At 42.3% G+C, this 22,391-nt stretch overlaps 1 protein-coding gene across 21 annotated transcripts in view; it reads right to left on the reverse strand.

Moving 5' to 3' along the window:
* Window positions 1-22,391, reverse strand: part of RABGAP1L (RAB GTPase activating protein 1 like) — a 246,713-nt gene that overhangs the window by 7,548 nt on the left and 216,774 nt on the right. For 16 of the 21 annotated variants that reach the window (XM_075760482.1, XM_075760477.1, XM_075760475.1 and 13 more), the window contains one exon: window positions 6,556-6,648. In XM_075760482.1, the coding sequence (XP_075616597.1) occupies window positions 6,556-6,648 (93 nt within the window). Of the gene's footprint in view, window positions 1-2,363; window positions 2,498-3,217; window positions 6,272-6,555; window positions 6,649-22,391 lie in introns of those variants that run through there. The other 5 variants (XM_075760485.1, XM_075760483.1, XM_075760484.1 and 2 more) reach the window with 2 other exon arrangements.

The following is a 22,391-nucleotide window of genomic DNA, read 5'->3' on the forward strand; positions in this document are numbered from 1 at the left end:
TGTAACTTGCGCCAGTGACAAGAGTGCACGTTTTACAGGACACCCACTGAGGAAAAGTGCCAGATAAAGAGGGGACCTCACTCCCAGGCCCAGGACCCGCTCAGTGGCAATGCACAGCAACACAAAATGCAGAGCTGACTACATAGAGCACTAACTACAGCAGGTAAGTACACGGGAGAAGGATGAACAGGAGTAATTAATGGTTTTTAAAAATCAGTTTCAGTGACTGTTCCTCTAGGGCCAAGAAACAGAGTCATATTCAAAAGATGTCTGTGGGTCAGTGGACTTCCAGGAGTCCACATCAAATCCACATCTTCATCTTTGGAAGAACACAGCCAGGTGGGACAGACAAGAGGTGCCCTCCTCACTGGATTTTAAGAAAGCAAAAAATGTGCTGGCCTTCAGTCACACAATGACCGTGTACCTTTCATACCAAAAGAGACTGCAAAGGGAATCTGTGTGCTATGAAACTCAAGGGAAAATACCAAGTTCATATGGAAGCTCACAGGTGGAGGATGAACAACCTAACATGCTGAGATTTCAAAAAGGAGCTGGGCTCACTTGAAAGGTAAGTTATGTTCTCCAAGAAAAAAAACAGTAAAAAGTTAATATGTATCAGCACTTAAGACAGCAAAAAAATTGCAAGAGTTGTTCAGTGAGTGCCTTCCTACACAATGGGATTTCTCTGCATAAGTACATTATTTACTTGTCTTCACTTCCTCCCGCTCACCAGCTATGCTCAGATATTTTTTTTCTTTCCAAACTCACCACCATGAAACTGCAATTTTCATTTCTGTTGCAAGAAGATTCTGCATGCTTGTCTTAAACAAAAAAGGACAACTACAGCTCTAAGAGGATGCTAAAAAAGGTCTCTTCTGCGTGGGAGCTTCCTCTGTGGCAGGAAGCAGCACCTCTGCAAATACTCTCGTTAATCTGACCCTATTGTGCAATTAGACTATGCACTGCCCTGCACAGGAAAGTAAGTTTGTTTCCCTTCCAAAAGATTGTACTTTAAATAACTTGTTTTGTTCCAGAAACTGCAAGTAAAATACTTTTGTTTTAACACAGTTAAAATAACCATTGCGCGAAGACGCATAACTTCGGGGATCTTTTTAATTTTATTTGCACTCTATTCTGTTTGAGACTAGGAATTTTTAAAAGTAAAATTATTCTATAAGGATAATATATACTTTAAAATGTAAAACCAAATATCAGTCAATAATAATGATGGGTTCCAATGTGTCTTCATTTCTGTATTTTGTTCAGATCATCTCAGAGATGGTGATTTTTATAGACACAGCTCTGCCAGTGAGCAGTTGTCAGAAAGTGACATGAGTTCACCTCAAAACTGGGACCAGATCAGGACGGTATTGCTGCCAGGTGCTGCAGCACCAATACCTTCTCATAGGGATGTTGCTTAGAGGGAGAAATCCACAAATTCTTAAGACTTCCACAAAATAACCCAGAAAGAAGTTTGCTTTAACATTTTTGCTATGCTTTTGCCAAAAGCTTCAGTGTCCGCAAAGCAAGCTGCACAACGTGAAGTTTGAAGTTCCTGCTTTGCATTCGCAGACAAGTGGGTAAGCAAGCTACGTGGTTGGAAATGCGCTATCCTCCTCTTCAACTAGAATTTACATGGCACGGTTTTAGTAAGTTAAAGATCTCTTACCTTGGGCATCCAGTCAATAGCTATGAGATGTTTTTATCTCGTTCACCATACTTTTAATTTCCAGCTGAAAGTCTCTTACAGGGCCACCTTTACTCTTCCTCTGCACAGGGCAGTATGCGTGATTAGATGGTTTGTCTTTTCCAGCTCCTCCCCCCAGATCTAGCAGTAAAAAACTGCCTCCTTCCTCAGGAGGAAAACTCTTAATCTGCTTAAGTCTAAATACAACCTAACATTACACAGTAAAGACAAAAATAGCAAACGGCACTTTTCATGTGTAGCAATTTATTTCCAGTGGCTCTGAAATATTTAGAGGGTTTAATAAAATACCATTCGCAATGGCATAAAATTCAACAGATGGAGCTGGTTCGTTACAGTAGGACTCACATCACAGACAGCGTTTTGTAACCTGGCATAAGCCAACTAGTCAGACCTGCTAGTTGTCCTTGGTGTAAACAGACAGCTTCCTGCCTTTTCTCTACACACCACTAACAATGTACTGGCTATGACAACGATTTCCTTCTCTTCGACATTGCTCAGTTTCTACAATCAGTAAAATAAGAGATTCCTCGTTCCCAAATTCCTCCTTCCTGCTAAAAAAGGCAGCTGGTGAACCCTGGCTAGCTTTTAAAAGGAGGATACTGCATTTCCAAATGGGACAAACACTGCTGATACATACAAACACAAATAAACTTACCTCCTGTAAAGTCACAGACCAAATACTGCTTTCAACCATTGGTGTAAAGACAGTGAAAACAGGATATAAAATAATTTTTAATACCAACAAAGACAGGAAAAAAAAAAAAAGTTGCTGATTTCAGTGGGGTTTTGGTTCTGAGTTAAAGAGGATATACTCCGGCTTCCATCACATGCTGGATGGAAAGAAGGCAGCAAATCTGAAAGCAGTAGGCAAGCCTCAGCTCAGGAAGACTGAAAGGCTGAACTCCACCCTCTGCTCCCTTCCACCCAGCACCAAGGAGCAACTCCTGCCAAGATCAGTAGTGATGATGCATCTCTGTGCTGCCACTCAAGCGGAGTCACAAACCTTGTTAAGCAATTCAGCGTCATGTTTTCTGATGAGCAAACACCCAAATCCCAGATTTGTGGGCATGAAAACAGATCCTCCATGGTGGAATGAAAACACTCGTTAAAATTCACTTCCCTGGATGTGAACAAACTGACGTCTTCGTAAGCCCATTGGAAAGGGCTCTTGATTGCAGAGGAGCTCTGAAGGAAAACCCTGTGAACCTCTGTCTAGAAACCCAAAAGGCTTTTACAGCAAACTACCCAGGAAATCCTCTCATGGGAAGCAACACAGAGGCTCCTGGAGGTGGTTTGTGTTTTCTGTTTGTTGACTCTGCAGAAGCATTCCCAAAATGCCCCCACACACTTTTTTTTTTTTTTTTAAAAACCACAACCAACCAGTGATCCACATCAAGAGTTCTCTTACTTTTTTCCTCATGACTGTTACCATTCAGTTACCGTGACTGAATAAAAACAACTGGTGTATTAATTTTTGCTTCCACTTCAAACACGCAAAAGGCTATTATATCCAAATTACACATTTATTCAGACATACAACTTCTCTGTTGCACAACAAAGTCCACAGAGGAAAAGGTGTTTCTACCCTCAGAACTGTGTGCACAAGCAGGGTCTGCTTTCAAAACTCCAGCCCTTCTTTGTATGGTGATACCCTCTTTATTTTAAATCAGAGTCCCAAGCCCAACTCTGGCAATTTCTCATCAAGTCAACCAAAACCCTGTTACATGAGGTGTTCTCAAACACAGAAAAAAACTCCATAATATATAGAAAAATATCAATCTGAACTATATTGCTATTTTTTCTGCACATACAACTCACTTTTATTCCTGGCTTCTATAGGCAATTTGTAATTTATTTTAACTAAAAGTCATGAAATTCAGTGACAAACAGCAATTTAGGACATATTTACTTTTGCAGCTTTTAAAAAAAATCTGACAAAAATGTGAGTGATAATTTGTTATAAGCAATGGAAAATAAAGTGAAAAGGTGTCCATAAAAAAAAAAATACACTTTTCCTAAATAATACTTGTAAATACAGAGGGAAACAAACACTAAAAAGAATGGCACTCTTTAATACTGTTCTTTTGGCAAGTCAAATCACAGTCAACATGTAAAATACGAGCTGGGCAGGAACTCCTGTGACACGTAACACAGCTTATTGTAGCACATGAATTTAACCTGTCAAGAAAACGCAAGCGGTTAATGGCTGGCCAGACATTGCAAAACCAGCCCTTTTCTGGAGTCTCTGGAGAGCTTGTGACGGGTGGGACAGGAGGAGCATCCCACTGGGACAAACCCAGCTGCCCGCAGGCAGGAAGCATCTCTTTCCTGTGCTCTAGAACTCCCTAGACGCCAGGGTGAAAGACCCGTGCCTGGCTGCTCCACCCCGGTGCCGCGCATGGCCCATCTACTCTCTCAACAATCCACCAAGCCATTTCCACTGAGGGCCAGGTGACAGGGAGGTGGCTTACTCAAGACATCCTTCCTCACTGCAACTCGGAAGTGCCAGTGTCTCTGTGGTCCTGACACATCTCTACCAGCAGTAAAAACTGTAACATGCTGCAAACAACAAAAACTCTTAACAACTACAACTAAGAACTATCACCAGACTGAAAGCCTGTTTCCTTTGTGACCTATAAGATTAATATTCTGCAGGGATCTCCACTCCAGCGATCCCATCCAAAAAACACCCCCTTCCCAGGCAGTAAACCAAAAACTCGTTTTGATCTGGGAAGAGAAACTGCAAAAATTACAAAGACATAGGCCTTTAGGGCACAGCCCATGCAAGAGAGAGCCCAAGGCCAGTGGAAGCTAACAGCACCACTGCACTCAGAGGCACTACTGGCTTGGATGCAGTCCTCTCCCAAACCAAGCCTGGCTGGGCAAAGTCTAGCACTGATGCTGCCAAAATGAAATGCATTTCTAAACACATGGGCTGCAAAGCGATCATTTAAGTGACAAGTAAAGCTGGCTGTCCACTTTCTGCCTGCGAGAATCCACACAGTTTGGATTTCTTGCTGCCCTTTGGAAACACTCTCGAAATGTCGATTCCTACCAACCTCAGGTCGACACACTAATAAAACCAAACAAGCAAGACAAGGAACATAGAGCACTTACAAGCATTTCTCCATGACACTCATCAGCTGAAGAATGCGTCCGAACTTTGAACTTAATCTGCAACTAACCAGTTACAGAGACTCCCTCTAATCACAGCATTGTTAAGAGGATCAGACCCAATCCAGCTTAATTAAAAAATCACCCAGTGAGTTGCAAAAGTGCAAGCCAAAACCCCAGGCTGTGATCTTGACTGTGACAGTGACTCACATAAACAGTGGCCCACGAGTCACTTTCTATATCCTCATTTGCAGCTTGGGGATAATGTTCTTCACTGTTCACTGCCCAAGATTAACTAGTTAATATGCTTCCACAGAGCTTTAAAGAAGCCTTATTTGTTTTCTAAGTATTATTTTAGTTCCACAGTACTATAAGTGAACCACGGGAAAAATAGTCAGCAGCAAGTCGTGTTTTTTTTCTAAATAGGTCATTACTCACTATTGGCTCTCAGCTGTGACAGCAGAACCAGTTCTCATAAACAATAAAATCTACACCCTTTGACATCAAAAGAACTATGCTCAAAACATAATTTCTCACAGGTAAATACTTTAAAAAAAAAAAAAAGTCAGTTTTACTTTGTCTTTACCTGTAACTATCTCGTCACATTTATGAGTTACGGCATACTCTGTCACTACAGATTTTCATACTGTGGTTTTCTGAACACAGTGCACTTTCCTTACGTTCACAGACCACGTAGACCTGTTGCACCCTGTCTGATTATTTACTGCTCCACGCTCCTTGTAGACTCTGTACCAACTGTAATGTCACACACCATGTTAAGGCACAATGAAGAACAGCAGGAAAACAGTACAGGTGTACATAAGCAATGTCAGTTCCCAGCTAACCTGGGCAATGGGCAGTAAAGTGCTTCATCTCTGGCAGCTTCACCTAAAGAAAACTGGATTTTTCAGAACAAGGTAAGCAGTAAATGGATCCTGAACACTAAGCGGGAGGCAGAGCCTCCATCACACAAAAATCGACGGCAACAGAATGTAGCAGTGACAATAAAAGCAAATACATTAGAAAGATAAGCAATGCTGATCCAAAATTAAAAAACTATTCTTTTTTTGGTGAACTATCAAGCTATCATATTAATAACAGAACCTTTATTTCTCTGCTGCTTTAAAGCAGAATATTTATCACTCTTAACTCTATTGCAGTAGTACCTTGAGACCCCAGGAGAGCTCTGGGTCCCACCGCACTAGGCCTTTGATTAACAAAAAATTACTAACGCTTGGTATAAACAGGTGAATAACAAGGATCATATCAGCCAAGGAAGAGTTCATCTTCCAAAAGTCTCTGTGGATGCCACTGCACACAGCTTGCGCTAGAACAATGTGTATTTTCTCCTTTTTGTGTCTGTAGCTGAGAATCACCCTTTGTTTCTGCGTCTCATGAAGATCTCCCGTAAAAGTGCAACAGCAGGGGAGTTACCTACAAACATATAAACTGAAAGAAGAAAAATATTATATGTGGCTACTTGCAGATGTCTTGAGAGTTACAAATTGTGATTGAAATATTCCTGGAAAAAGAAAACACTAAGTCCAAGTGTTCAAAGTGTGTGTTCAAGAAAGGGGATGAATTTCACCTGCCACTTAAATTCCCTAAGATCTGCATCGGCATATCCCAGACAGGTGAGTGCAGTACACGCACTTCTGCTTAACTCCTGGAACTGGGTCACTCCCCGCAAGATTCAGCCAATGAATCAGGTTCCCATATAGCATCTCCCGTACCTTGTATCTGTCCATAGGATCTTCCTGCTGCAGCTGACTCTCTCGCATTGTTTGGTACTCTCTCTCATATTTCTTCAGCTTTTTTGTTGGCACCTGTGGGACAGATTTGGAAAACATGCATTTAAAAATGAGAGGAACACCAGAAAGGCTGGCTGAAAGCTCTCCTTGTAGGAAGCCAAGAAAGTGCCGGAAAGCTGCTGCTGAATAAAGTCACTCCCCGTTGCCTCCCTTCCCTACTCAGCAAGTCATGTCAAACACTTACCAATACAGTTCACATCAACAGAAATCTTTCCGTGCCTACTGCTGTTAATTATTCAAATATTTAAAGGAAAACGAGAGTGAAGTAGAGACATTTTAGTAAGAGTAACAAGGAGAAGAAAAAGCATGAATAACAGGAATGAGAGGAAGAGGAAAATATGCTTTGATAGGTACGATTCACCAAAGCAATGCCTTAGCAAGAAAACTGTTAAAAGTGAGAGTAGAAGAAAGGAGTGTTCATACAAAACGACCAGACAATTCCCTGGGGGAGATCCGAGTAATGGATTTTATTGCTGAAAGAGTATTAACGTCTAAATTACAGCTTGTGACCAATGCCCTCGTGAAGTCTGCCATCAGACTCCTCCTCAGCAAAGGTGGAGACGCTGCAGTGCTTGCTTCCAGCGCAGCAGAGAAACAGTGAGGCGACTACATAGAAATCACAAGCAAATTCGGTAAACAACCATGCAGAAAGGTCAGGTCCCAGACAGCCTGATTTCTGGGAAACCACAGCTTCAACTTAGAACAAGGTACACAAAGAACTCCTGTGTTATTTTTAAACAAAGTATGGAGATCATCTGCTTTACTCTCACCTTTTATTGGGGTACAGTGTGCTATATTAGCAATCCCATCTTTCTCTGGAGCCCTTTGACAGCATTACTCTGTCCCCACAGTACAACAAGAAGCAGCCAGCCCTGCTAAGTATCGGAGCATCTGCTGGCAGCCAGAGAGATCCCTAACGTGATGTACCATCGCTTGTAAACATACACTTTTTCCTGAACCTGTTATGTATGTGTCTGTTCCTCTTGCCTATATTGATCGTGTCTAGCTAACTCCTGGTGTGAGGACATGCCACTGTCACCTTGCCTTAGGGCAAAAAATTACTGCCAACGAGCAGAGATATGTGTTTAAGTGTAGTTTTAGTGTTGTTTTTCCCTTACTGGTTTGCAGCCCAATACTTCCTTCCTCTGCAGTACAGGAAGGGACCAAGCAAATGCTCAGTGTCGCTGCAGAGGCCTCTGGCAGGTACAGGTAGAAGACGTGAAACCCACGATCTGCAAAGCACAGTGCATGGGGAGCACTAATAAAGCGGCACTAATGCCCACAATTACCTGTGAAATTTAAAACTAGCCCCCCTAAAGAAAGCAAAGAGAAAAGGGTAAACATAAAAACATGAAGCACTTTGGGCAAACATACAAGAGAATTTCACTTTGATGACTCTTACTAGCACAAAACACAATGAAATGAAAATTATTAAATCAGAGGTGCTTTTTTACATTTCAGCTGAGCAACATTCAAGATGCAAACTTTGTCTGAGCTATATTTAGCATTCTAAATGAAGCCAACCGATCCCACATTCGAAGCCTGATCTATTCCCTCCTTCCATGATTCTTATTGGGATCTTATTCAGAACACCACATCAAGGTTCCCAGGCTGGAGTGTTAAAAGGACACCCTCCAAACCTAGTTCTCCTGTGCTGATGAGGAGTTTTGTGCTCCAAGGTGCAACCAGGAGAAAATGAAGATAAATATGAGGGAGACGTGGTGCAGAAAGGTGCAACATAGGTGTCACTTAGAAGATGATCTGTTCGACCAAAGATTGTCCTGATTCTTGGTGCTTTTCATGAAAACCTTTAAAACACACATCAGAAGTAAGTCTTACTACACAGAGACAAAGAGAGAGAAGCCTCCCATCCACGCAGCCGCATGAGTACTTCAGTAAGAATCCTGCCATCTGAAGGAACAGGAGATGTAAGATTTTTGGGGGGGTAAATAGGGAGGGAGGGAAGAGTGGAAAATGAAGGTGAAAACTGCACAATCACAATCCTTTCCCCTCAGCAGCTCCCCCACGTGCAGGGGAGCCCCCCGTGCTTACATGAGCGGTGCCATAGGCACCCCTGCCTGGGCCAGGTGTTGAGGACTGCCCCCAGCAACCACTGCAGTGAGCCACCAGCAGCTTCACCTTTACAGCTGCCTGCAGCAGGATCCCCCTTTTCCCTTTAAGCATGAGATTTGCTTAAATTACTTGTGAACAAAAATCGCAGCTGTCTCTATAATCCAGGAGATACAGGCAAAATACAGCATAGAGGTAATGATCTGAGGAAGTAACTCTTACCGAGAGAGCAAATGGGATATAAAGCACCACTGTGATACAAATGCCTACGCCGAGCACTGTGCCACAGCTGGCCCTCACCAGGCTGAGCAGAGATGACTGCTGCTTCTTGGTAACACAACTTCACACTCAGTCTCCCTGCTCATTTTTCAAATGTTAATTTTTTAAGCTGCCTGAGAGCAGCCTTATTTCTCTGGTTTCACCTTGTATGGAGACCAGGCAGAATTTAACTTGCACAAGGTCTATTTGGCACTTAATCATCTGCCTCAACAACACCAGAAACTAATCTGAACATGACACACCAAAAACCATATGACGAGCAGGGGAGAATGAGAGTCAGCTGCTTTGTTTAACTCCACTCTCCACCATCTTCCCAGTCCCTGTTTCCACTCACTGACAATTCACAACCATTTCTTAATACCTGTAAACTCTTCCCACCGACCGTGCTTACCTATATGTTCTCCTTGACTTTCTTAAATTGTAATTCAGACTGTGAGTAGGACCACACGTAGGTCCTCTGTGGCTGTGCAAGGGACAAGGTCACTCTTTCACCTCTTCAACCTTGTCTTGATTGGACAGTAGTACTAAAACACAGTGAGAGCCTATCTTAAGGGTTTGGAGGGGGGAGAAAATTCCTGATAGAAAACCAGTCCATATTAATCCACTTAGCCCATAAAATATGAACTTGAGCAGGTATGCTGAATGACTTTGGCAGAGACTATGCTTCACTGCTATTGTCTAGTCAGCCACATTACTCAAAGGAGTTTGATAATCTGTTACAGCAGTTTCTTCTGGGTATACACTGATAAACGAAACAAAAAAAAAAGTAAAATTTAAAAGCCTGTTTCCATATTCCCCAATTTAATTCTCTGAAACAGTTTGTGAATTCAACAAGGGACTTCCCTGTAAGCCCTTTCATAAGTAAGTGCATAGTGCTAGCTAGGCTTCAATCTTCATGGATTGCTCCTGAACAAAGAGTGCTCATAAATTTTCTGTAAAAGCTTCTGCAATATTGATTTCTTCTTTCTTTAGCACCATGGGGTATATTGGTTAGAACCGATGGTTATCAAATTTAGAAGACTCTTATGGTTTATAAACATTGCTCATCTGTTTATCTCAGCATCTTATCTCCTTGATTTGTTTATTTTATTGTGTTCAAGCACAAAATCATGTCACAACTAGCCGTACATAGAGAAAAAGCCATGCAGAGCATCATAATGAAACATCCATGCAGAGGAACTGAACAAGCAAAACCTCTTTCTGAAAAAAAACAACAGACTAGTGCACTGAACGCTCAAAGGACTCGCTGCAGTGAGGTGATACATGGCAGGTGAGAAACAAAAACACTTTGTTCAGACAGGGCTGGAAAGATCCGCTTCACCTTCTCCGGCAATCCTGCACACGGCAGCGTGCCGAGCATCGACATCCGCTCAGCTCCAGGAGACCTTTCCCTCATTCTGCAGTTCCTGTAGCTGTTTACAGACAGTTCAGCCTGACCTTGCTGGATTAATAAATCACACATCTATGACTCCTTCCTCCAAAATGTTTTATTGCTCTAATGAAGCACGAGCCCTCAGAGGAGGTAGTTATCATTATGTTCATTTGACAGCCAAGGAAATGGAAGCAGAGATGTAAAGTGATTTCCTGAACATATTGAAGACAGCCAGAGGCTGATCCAGACAGAAAAATCCTATTACCTGATCTCTAATTTCCAGCACTGCCACAATGCCAGACTGAGCAGAGTGTCTCTTTCCCAGATTCCCACTTCTTTTCTCTATCTAATACCGCATAAACACTCCAGAAATATACTGTCCCATCACACTAACAATGCAACCAATATTCTGTGATCTCTGCACTCTTAATTTTTCCTCTCTAGTTCTCATCTCAACGTGGAAGAAGAAAAAAAAGAAAAGAAAAAAGCCAATTAACAAAATGTGCAATGCTTTCCTTTCCCATTTTTTTCAAGCAGGTGACTTAATTTTCTGTTTCATGGATTTGCTTGGTATTTCAAGACTGAGGTGGGGGATTTGCATCCCTCCAAAGACAGGGCTACTCTGTGTGCAGGTGACGCTGCGGGAGGCCCCGGGCATGCTTTGGGCAAGTGCTGACAGCAACTCCAGACACTGCCTGCAACCCAGCTTTCCTTTTAGCCATCCATCCATCCATCCATCCATCCTTCCATCCTTCCATCCATCCATCCCACCCACCCCAGGCTGTGATCCCTCGTGATGAGCCCAGACTCTTCCCACTGCTGCAAAGCAGGACCATTTCCAAGCACAGACGCCTCAGAGCCCCTCTTAGGGGACAGGATCAGCCTGAGCTCAGCCGGACTTGGCCCAGCCCTTGCACACAGCCAGGAGTCACAGCTGCAGGAGGCTCTCACAAACCACTGCTATGTCTGCACCTCTTGAGGGGGCTTGTGCGTACTTAATTTTCTTCACATTATGATTTGAAAAAATATTAAAAGCAAGTTAATTTCAAAATGATGCTTGGTTCTGCAAAATGTGTCATATGAAGACAGTATGCCTTGAACAGAACCTCAGACAGCAGGTTAGCAACAACAAATTTCAGGTCACACCATCGTCTTCGTTCATATTCAAAGTTGTATCAATCTGTTCCAGTTAATACTTCATATTTAAAAGACAACTAAATCAGGTTCAAGGAAGGATAATATAGCTCTATTTAAACACTTCATTAGGCCAAATTAAAGCTTTAATGTAACAGAAACATACAAAGAAACTAACTCAGTGCTCTACTAGTCTGTGCATAACTGTATCATCCTTTTCTTAAAATGCAGTTGCCAAAAGGAATGAAGAAGTATCTTGCAATGTCTGTCACGGGGAATAAGATTCAGAAGTAGATAAGCAGTTCATTTTTCTTTCGGGAGGATGCAACGATAGAAAAGAAAGAACAAATCCCACAGTAAGATGTTGACACAACAGACTCGTGTCTTGGACTAGACTTTAAAGGGGGTGAGTGGGATGTCGGATTTAGATATTATACAATACAATCTGACTATCTCCAAGGAGACACTAGCCACCAACATGAAATCTGAGAGGAAAAAGGGCAAATCATAATTTCTCACAAAACTCTCTTTGTGCTGGGTAGTCTGCAGAAAAGAAAATCTGCAGCATTCAATTTGCAGAAAAAATGTAGAAATTAAAATCAGCTGCTACCTAAAGAAAATTCACAAGCTGGAACACAGCTTGAAGAATTCCCGTTTCTCCTTTTGTCACCGTGTGGTGAAGGGTTCGCAGGTAACAAGCTGTTTCACTGCAGGCTTGAAATCAAGTGGAACAACCTTCATCAGTGTTTCACCTAGCTACAACATCACGTTCAGGACCCAGACATCCCCCCCAACTCTAAAACACACTACAGATCTCATTAAACATCACCTAACCTCTGGTTTTGGGGCAACAGGATCAAAAAGTTTTTGTGAAGCAGCCTCTCAGACAGCATCTGATTTTAGCATTATCCTCATCGCAGCCTGGCTTTGGGCAAGCTTGCAGCAATGGATAAAGTGGATTAAAATCCTCTCCTCACAGCAGACAAAGGTGGGTCCATGGTGCTGTTATTCCGCTCAAGCTCGCATGCTGCACGCGGCACAACAGAACACCCCAAATGTCAGGTGCTATTTTACCATGTACGCCCGCAGGAAGGAGACAGATGTTCCCTGAAATTCCTTGGAAACCTACGTAGTGTTGGAGAGATCGTCTGCTTAACACATGCCTGTCTGAATGCCGGCTGCAGAACAGCATCTCTCTCCTCCTCGTTTTTGGAAAAAAGAACTGACAGAAATGCTTTTTTTACATCAGCAGAGCAGCTTGCTCCACACCAGCACACCTAAGTATCCCGTCCTTGCAGGGGGAGAGTTTCCTTCCTTCAGCAAGTTGCCTCATTGCCAGCTCTGTAGGAGTAAGACCTCCTGGGGAGAGCCTTCAGGATAACACAAATCCAATTTGAAAGCTGTCTCGAGGCAAAGGAAACCAGCCTTGCTGTGACTTTTTTATTTTTACTTAATTTTCCACATCACTCATTATCAAAATATCTCAATTTGAACTGAGACGCACACAGGAATTTATAAAAAGAAGGGAAAGGCAGGTTGCAAAATTTACCTGCACAATTTACTGTGATTCAAAATGGCAGTGGCCACAGCCCGTGACGCTGGACAATTTCCAACACCAGATCCTTTTGTCAGATTTTAATCTCTAGAATGTATTTCCATTCCTCTAAACCCGCTGAACCGGGCATAACACATTGTTCTTCCATAGCCCTGCTGTTTGAAGATCTACTTAGTTAGTTAACTGTATTGCTAACTGAGCCTAAGTTAAAAGACTAAGCTGAGACCGAGAGCTATTCAATATGCCTCTCTGTACAGCAATCCAGCAGCCACACAGGAAGAGAATGAAATTCACGTTCCCTGAACTGTAGCTCTAAACACCGTCAAGTACTTCTGCACTCACAGCAGTGCTGGTGTTTGAGAGGCATGTATATCAACTGCAGGGGAATCTGTATTCATTTTTTTTAAAAAAAGAAAAGCTCAAGGAAAGCATGTTCTGCCTTGTGGCACAGATTCTGCAAAACGCTCCTCTTCAGATCCCCAAATTGGTTTTCGGCATTCAAAAATTCATTTTCACTTTGAGATACCGAGGGCTTATTATCCACTTCAACTCTGTTTTAGCAAAAAAAAGACACCCTGAGTGACTTAAAAGCAGTGCTTGGCAATGGCTGATTGTTTTGTACACTTGCAGCTGATGTCTAGCTGCTCACCCAGACAAAAAGCGCTTCCTCTCATGTACAGATAAGGGCTTTAGCATTGAGACGCACATGGGAAAGGAAACAGCCATATCCACTTGGTCAGCAAGCGCCCATTTTGCATTTAAATTGGCTCTGGTCAACAGGAATACTGTCGTTAAGTATACCAATACTTGAAACATTCCAGATGGAAAATATCTGTGTACAGGTCATTTTTTATTATCTGACATAACTTAAGGAATGCCTGAACAATGAGATCGCTGCCTCAAAAGACTACATAGGCTAAATGAAACCACCTATATATATCCTGAGGCTGCAGATTAGGGTCAGGTATCTGGGGGAACAGGCACTCTGACCAGCCATCTGGGACAAGGTCCTCATTGTTGTTATGAACAGCAGCAGTTTTTCAATCACAGAATTTATTCTTTGGTTTGTACCTCACAATGTAACAGTTCCAAGTGATTTTCTGTGTTTTACATACACACACCTTTTGGTATACAGCATTTGGTGCTACAGGTTTTATATGTATCCTCGGTGACTATGCAAAATCAGACTTTCAGCTCTCCCCTGTTTTGAGGTACATCATTCATTCTGATTTAGATCTGCCCACAATGATTTTAGAGCTTTGGTTGTATTTCTTGGCACATCGCAGCAATACAAGAGAAGGGTGAGCAGGAAGACAAGTGAAGTCTTTGCCATCCCCAGGACAACAGAATCAGAAATTCAGGAAAAAGTCCCCAGTGATTTTCTTGCAGCACTTAGCAAAGAAACAACCCATTCCCAACTACAGAAAGTAGCTAAGCTGTGTTAAGAGTTCACTTTCCAACCTTTATAGGATGCTGAAACTAACACAGACCTATCTCACCATCAAACTCACAGAAAACTGCTGACACAAGGCTAGCAACTGGTAGTAACCAGGTTCAAAATATTGTATTATCAAGGCTGTAAAACCTGCCCCATTGAACATATTCAATGCAGAGAGTCCACAGCTTTCAGCTAATAAACGCCCGGCTGAATACATCTTCTGACGGTGAAACCAGCTGCCTGTTCTGACCCTGCTGAGTTATCGAGCCACATCTTGTCTCCCGTCACACTTCGTGCCCAGCACAAGATGAAAAACAATCCTGCTTTCCGAGATGGAGGATGGGTGCTAGATCCCAGCTCAGAACCATATGCCCAGGTAAGCCACATTCATCAGTTAAGAACCTCACAGTATTCTTTGAACACATTCTATGTGTTAATAATATTCACAATCAATTCTTTGTTGCAGTATCAAGAAAACTGTAAGGCTGTCACACTTTAAATTCACAAGTCTGTTTAAAATCAGTCAGACTTCTCTGATGTGTGATGTGTCCTTGATGCTAACCCACTTTTTATTATTTTTACAAATATTTCAAACCCACAAGTTACTAAGAGCAATTACACTTTAGTGTGTTTCTCCACTAGCAAAAAATACATAACTTTTCTATATTAAAGCTGAACCATTGTACACTTACATTCGAAGCTCCACAATTCCTTCTGTTATACCAAATGCTTTAATCTGTATTTCAGCAACTAACACAACTTTTACCACCTCTTCAAAAGCCTTTTTTCTGCTTGCCCAGCTCCATAAAAACAACTGCTAAAGCCCTAAAATAAAAGAAAACCACAACCTCTTTAAAACCACACGTTAAATGATCAGCATTTTGAAAATACAAGTGGGAGAGTGTCCAACTTCCAAGGTATCAGAAATGTTCACTGAAGCATTTTACTGCAATAGCTAATCCTTGCCGTGCTCTGTTCTCCAATCCTTCATCTGCCTAGAACGTTTCCTCAAAGCCTTCAACGAGGCTTCAGGTTCTGCCACGTTTGTACCTTTCAGCCTCCGTGGTACCTGTAAAATGCCCCGGCATGGAGCTGGCAGGTAACTGGAGGAAGGGCAGGCCAGGAGAGTTGGAAAGCACTGGTCAGCCAGTGGCGTAGCGTAAGCAGCTGCTGGAGAGCATCCCTGGGGACGGGAACGCATAGCAGCCCTGCGCATCGGCCCCAAGAGATATAAATCAGGTGTACCAAATCGCAAACCTGTATGCAAGGCTGGTTTTTGGTTTTTAAACCTTCTGCTCTGGTTTCACCAGCACTAGCACTGCCGGCTGAGTTTGCCACTGCACCTGCGCGGAGGAGACCTGTGCTCATCCCTTACATCTAGCTGAGACCCTGTCAGGCTAATCAATTCCCAATGAACCTGAGACCACCTACTTTATCATCTAGCAGGGAACATCCCAAGAGCACCTTAAGCACTGACAAAAGCAAGAAGTTTGCATCAGGCAGGTAGGGCTGAAGTAGGAGGATGAAATGTGGCCATGCTGCCAACTTCAGCTGGAAAGCCATGCTGCTGCTGCCACTGAACAGCGAGCCCTACAAAAGAAAGGGCTTCTCCAAGGCGAGAACACCCACTTTTTGCAGACAAGGAAGCCAGTTAATATTAGCAGCCACATCTAGCTTCCGCTATTTTCACCCTCCAGTACCAAAGAAGCAAGCAAACAAGAAGCAGGCCTAATCTTTCTGAGCCCTCTGTCCCATTCCTCTTGCCATGGAAAGGAGACGACCCTCAGTTTTGCGATGACAGAAGTCAGTGTTGACTGACCTGCTATGGAAGTTCAACCTGCACCTGGACAATCTCTGTGTGCTTGTTCTTCCCTGCACACTCAGCTTCTGTGATCTCCAAGGTAAAGGACAAACAAATGCCATGATATCTTATCTTGGGATTACTTTGGTGACTCTATATTGTAGCAAAGCTACAATGCTTTGTATATACCCTGGGCTTTGTCTCGGCGTACTCTGAAATCAAAGCTACTGGATTTTTTCTTAGCATAAAAGACAAGCCTACAGCTTTAAAACATCAGCGACCAGCGTAACCACAACTCCAGTCGATGTAGGAATTTTTTTTGTGAGTTCATGTTGACACAGCTAGAAGGAAGCAGTAAAGAAAAAAATGTGCACGTTGAATGGTGCATGCAAACACATACTAAACAAAGTAAAAACCACTGTGATACATTTACCAACCTCAGCAGTGAATTTATGCCAAATTCTTCTGAGAACTGGGTTCAAAAAGAACGAAAATTGTTGCAGACGATGAAGACAGAATATTTTTAACTAACACACTCACCTATACAAACTTTCTCATCCATCTTCTAGTAATTAAGAAATAAGGCTTCTATAAAGAGATTTACTGCCTTTTCATCTCGTTTTAGCACTCTCTTCAAAGTCAATGAACATACCGATCACGGGGACATCAATAAATTCATGTATCTTGCATTTGCTATGATTGCATGCAAAGCTTTTGGGTTTGTATACAGTTTTACTAAGGTGTAACATATTATATATAATGGCAATCTACAAGAAAAGACAAGTGAGGTAAGAAAGCTGAAGGCATAGAATTCAGGAGCTTCAAATCTTTTATTTGACCCACTTCACTTTCTCATCTTAGTATGACGACTACTGTATCTAGCATACTTGAAGGGGCTCTATCAATCTTGTGTGGGGAGACACACAAGCTAAATGCTTATTTATTTCAATTTAACCATTTCTGCATTTAAATGTTGAAATATGGCCTTACAAAGTAACTCGTCACCTGCTCTTCTTTAATTGCAATGGTTCATGCTGATACCCAGCACGTTCATGGTCATCAAAACTAAAGACCTAATGAATCAATAATGTCTAGAAATTGATTTCAGATTTCTTCTCCCAATGGGCTGGTAACAATGACAGAAACAGAAGCAGAGTTTCTCAAGTACTCAGAAAACTTGTGTCAATTTTCCTGGAATTCTTTTTAAGAAGAAAATGAGGAAGCTCCAAAAAAAAATAAAATGTCCCTCTTTTGAATGTTTAATCACAGATTCTACTCTTATTGATAATATGCCTATTTGAGACATCGCTTAAATAATTCCTTATTGATCCAATCACCATACAAGGGCAGCAAGAAGAAATGCTTTCAAACATGAAGAGAAAATAAGCAGAAAATAATATAGGTTATTAATTAGGAACAAATAAAGCAATAATTAAAACTAAATGCAGAAGAAAAAAAAAGTTTAAATTCTTTCTTGACTTTTGTCAGGCTAAACTTGATTCTTGAACATATTGAAAACAAGAGGATCCCTAAGCACTTTTCATATGCATTAATAATTAAAGCTTGAAAATAATTATGATTCAGATGAGTCAGAATCGTCCAGAAAAGAGCTCTGCTCTGCTGGAAACCAGGCTGCAGGTTTTTATGCAGAGCAGAAGTACTGACAGAACTAGCCGATGAGATCTCTGGTCCAGTGATGCTCATTGTTAGTATATCCTTGAACACAGTAGAGATTCACTTAGACTATACGAAATCTCTGTATTACCGCTATTTAGGATGAACAAATCGAACCATCTGGTTGACTTTGGTTGGTTAGCTAAAATCCACAAACCCACACACATGCTCTGCAGAGCTGATAAGGATCCAGCCGATAACTGGAGTAGGAATGTAACTGGTTCCACACCTATGTGATTTTATAAACAGCAGGTCCCATTTTATTCTTTATCAGTCTTCTCTAGCACTGGATTCACTACCACATGATAGATTTATTAAAAAAACCCCAACAAACCAACTCAGAAGAGTATCCGATAGCCATAAAGCATGAATTAAAAAGCTTAGGAAATGGGTCAAAAAGCCATTGTCAAAGGGAATCATTATTCAATGACATTTTTCATTTTTGGTTAATGACATCCTAAAGGGTATCTTCTGGGACTCATAAAAGATCCAGCACTATCAAACATTACATCAGTGGCCTGAAAGTGAAAAATACAGTCCCGTTAATAAAATTTGCAGATGACACATGGATAGAAAGAGCAGTAAAGAACAAGAACAACCAGAAAATAGCACACATCTATTTGGGTTCCTGGAGAGAGCCACACCACTGTGCCATCTCCAGACCAAATCTCTGCAAGGCTTAACTACAGCACGGAGCAGCAGACCTCCAGCTGGGGTTGAGTCCCATGAAGAGATGGGATAAGTCCCAAGAAAGCACCATTTGGACTTTTCCAAAAACCTGGGAAACTTTTCTGCTCTCTGGGAAGAACGGACGGGGGAATGGGGGGCACATGGTCTGAAAGCGGCCTGCTGTTGGTTGCGCAAGACCTGGCTCTTCTTCCACAGCCCTCTCCCTCTCACCTCATTGCTCGATGGCAAGCTGAACAAAATAATCCTTCAAAAATATGCTAATTAAAAAAAAATTTAATTGTAACAGTACGATTCACAACAGCCCCACAGGCAGCTGCACTGGCACCACTCAGGAGGCCACACATTGTGGTGTGAGACTGAGAACAAACTGATGTAGAGAGAAGGGCAGGAAATTACGCACCACCTTTGCAGCGAGAGAAACGTAACTCCGCTGTTGGAGTCAGGCTGTGGCAGAAAGGCCAACGGGAGCGCTGGGATGCACTAGCATAGGAAAAAAGCAAGATGACTAGGGAAGTTTTAACCCCGGATCGTCACTAAGACCAATAATGGAATAATGCATCTAGTCCTGGGAGATGCAGTTGGGGAAAAAAGAAGGAAATGGATGCAGAGCAGAGCCACAGAACTGTTTTGTGCTGGGTGTAAATGCCTCACGGCAGGAGGTTTAAGAGCTCAAGCTCCCCAGTTTGTACAAGAGAGCACAGACAGCCGAGTTGGTCACAGCACGTAAGTACCTTCATAGGGATAAAATAAGTATTGGTACAGCATGCTGTACTCTCGCACAAAAACGCATGCCAGATCCAAGATGGGAAGCTGAAACTGGAATGAGAAGTTAGAAACATATTTTGAACAGTGAGAGATTAACAGATTACCATGGAAAACGGTACCTTTCCCACCTCCTGTTACACTCGGATGACAGCTGGATGCTTTTCCAAAAGAGCATTTCATAGAGTTTTTAATTTTCAAAAAAATGCTACTGGGATGAAGTTGGATAAAAGAGATGAAGCTTAGCTAATTGAAAGATGAAGACCTGCCTAGCCTTTATCTCTGTGAATCTGCCGGCAGGATGAACCACCTCTCTCACTTCCATGCAGTTGAACTTCGATGCCAAACACAGGCCACACAGTGACGCTGTCAGACACAGATTGCACCATCGAGCATTTAACAGAAACAGGAAAACCCTTGGACTGACGTGCACTAACGCAATACCAAAGACCAGGGCTGGGTGCAACCCTGCAGCAGCTGATGGCTTCTTGTGCACCGGGCACTTGACTCCCACACGCCCTCCTGCTTGCCAAATGCCATGACTGTTTTGTACCCCGATACCAAAGGCTACGGCTTCACCTTTTGACAGTTTCTACTCCGCATTAATAATACACAGCAGCAAAAACGTGCTGCACGTTGAAGGTTTAGGACAGCAGAAAACAAATGGGATGCAATATAAAAATAAATAGCCCAAGGTATTTTAGTACCAATTATTAGTTTTCATATTTAATAGCAAGTGAGTGATGAAGGTCAAATAAGCATGAACAACAATAAAATTATATGCCAGCTACGCATTACCATAATATAAAACATACGCTTCTTCACCATTTACGAGTTCCACATTTAGGGCTAGATTTGTGTCCGTTAAACAATGACTCTGCAAGTTTTATCAGCCAAGCATCTGCTCCATAATCAAGTCTGGTTTTAGTAGCAGGAGGGACCAGGAGCTTACCCACTGCAGGGAAATTACCTCCTCTCAGGCCTGCAAGGGTTTGTGTATGACAGTGGACATACACACTGTTGCTGCAGAAGCTGTGCGAGCTTTTCCCTAAATATGCTGGAATGCCAAGATTTTAAAACATGGGAAATCCAAGGAAGGAAGAGATTTCATTTTCGTGTGTTTAGCTTTAACATCCAAAGATGTCAATCAAGTCTTATAGAGAAAAAATTGCAGCCAAACTAATATTCATATACATCAGTTACCCTCTCAAATCTAAACTAAGTTAGCAAGCAAACTACAGTCTGATACAATGATCCATTTAATTAGCTTTATATGAGCAGTTCCCTTCATCAATTTTAAAATGTTGATGAGTTTCAGGGGAAGAAGATAACACTGTGAGGCTGACTCCTTGAAGCAGAAGAAAAAAAGTAGAACTTTCATAAACAAAAATTCAGGTGATATTTCATGTTATTTTTATTATTCCATATAAAAATGGCTCATTTGATTTTTTAGGACATTGAAGATTTGTACTGGTAAAAAAGATTGCAGAAAAGCTAATGAAACTGGAAGGATGACAAGTGTGAGTGGAACACACAAAATTTTTAAAAATTGAAACTTAAAGAAAGGGTGGCTGCATCCTGAAATCACAAAAGACGAGGGACTTGATCAGTCAAGGGAAGAGAACGACAAAAACTATTAGAGCTTTTGATTTCCTGCATCACTTGTTTAACAAATAAAATTTATTTTCTTATATACAGATATAAGAAGATTTTGGCTGCTCCAAAGACAAGGTGAGAGGATCAGGTCAGATCCTGGCTGCTTCTGCCTCACAGAGAAAGAAGGGCTGGAGGCGAGACAGCTCCTAGAGACATGCCGAGAGCAGGATCCCTCCTCCTGTGGGGAAGGGAAGGGCATAGACGAGGATTATATCTGCTGGAAAGAGCCAATTCTCATAACAGTGACCACCCAAACTCCCTTATTCCTCCTTTGCCTTTACTGACAGCAGCAGCGTGCCAGCAGTAATGCCACCCAGGGAAAGATGGTCTTCAAAAGCTCAAAAGCTGCCAGCTCCTCCTCATTGCAAGACTCTACAATGAGGCCAGAATCAAGGACTCATGGAAAAATTCAGATTGGAAGGGCTCTCCAGTGGGCATATCAACCAACCTCCCGCTCAGGCACGGACAGCTTCAAAGTCAGAGCGTGCTGCTCATGAAAGTCTCCAAGGGTGGAGATGCTGGGGGTTCCCCAGGCAGAACTGCTTTTCCCTTATGCTGAAGCAGAATTTGCTTTGCTGCAAATCATGACCATTCCTTCTTGTCTTGTCACTGTGTGCCTCTGAGAAGAGTTCTGCTCCATCCTCTCTAAGACCTTCTTTTGGGTGGCAGGAGACTGCAGTCAGATCCTTTCTGAGCTTTCTCTTCTCCAGGTTAAGCTGTCCCATGCACTAATGCCATCCAGACATTTGGTCCCCAGCCCGCACAGACGATGGAATTATTGCTACCCAGGGAGAACTCAGGGGTTTGCATTTGCCTTTGCTGAGCCTCAGGATGTTCCTCTCAGCCCACCCTTGCCAAGGTTCCTCCAAACGGCAGACCTGCCTTCCCACATGGCCACCCCTCACCCTCCAGTTTTTATGACCTGAAACCCAAGTTTTGTCATCTGAAAAGCAGGGTGCATCCTGAAGATGTTAAACAGTATCAGCCCCCAAAACTAGTGCCAGGCCACTCAGTTTTTCACCCACTTTGCAGTTCACTCATCCGCTTTGAACCTCCTCAGCTTGGCTTCAGTGGGAGACTGAGCGCCCAGAAATCATTATGGCAGAGTCTGTTGGTGCGTAACCATGAATTATTTCTATTAAATGGCTGATAATTCCCCTGAACAGAGAGCTAAACACAACAAGGCAGGCAGGCAAATTAAAGTACAATGAAGCTTTCCAGAACTATGTCCTTCAACTCTGGATTAAGAGGATTACACCACTTAGTACACCATTTTTTATAACCCCTTCAGTCCAAGTTTTCTGCAGATAAGTTGAGAATTGAAATT

Source organism: Balearica regulorum, chromosome 8, assembly GCF_011004875.1.
Source record: "Balearica regulorum gibbericeps isolate bBalReg1 chromosome 8, bBalReg1.pri, whole genome shotgun sequence".
Classification (NCBI taxonomy): domain Eukaryota; kingdom Metazoa; phylum Chordata; class Aves; order Gruiformes; family Gruidae; genus Balearica; species Balearica regulorum.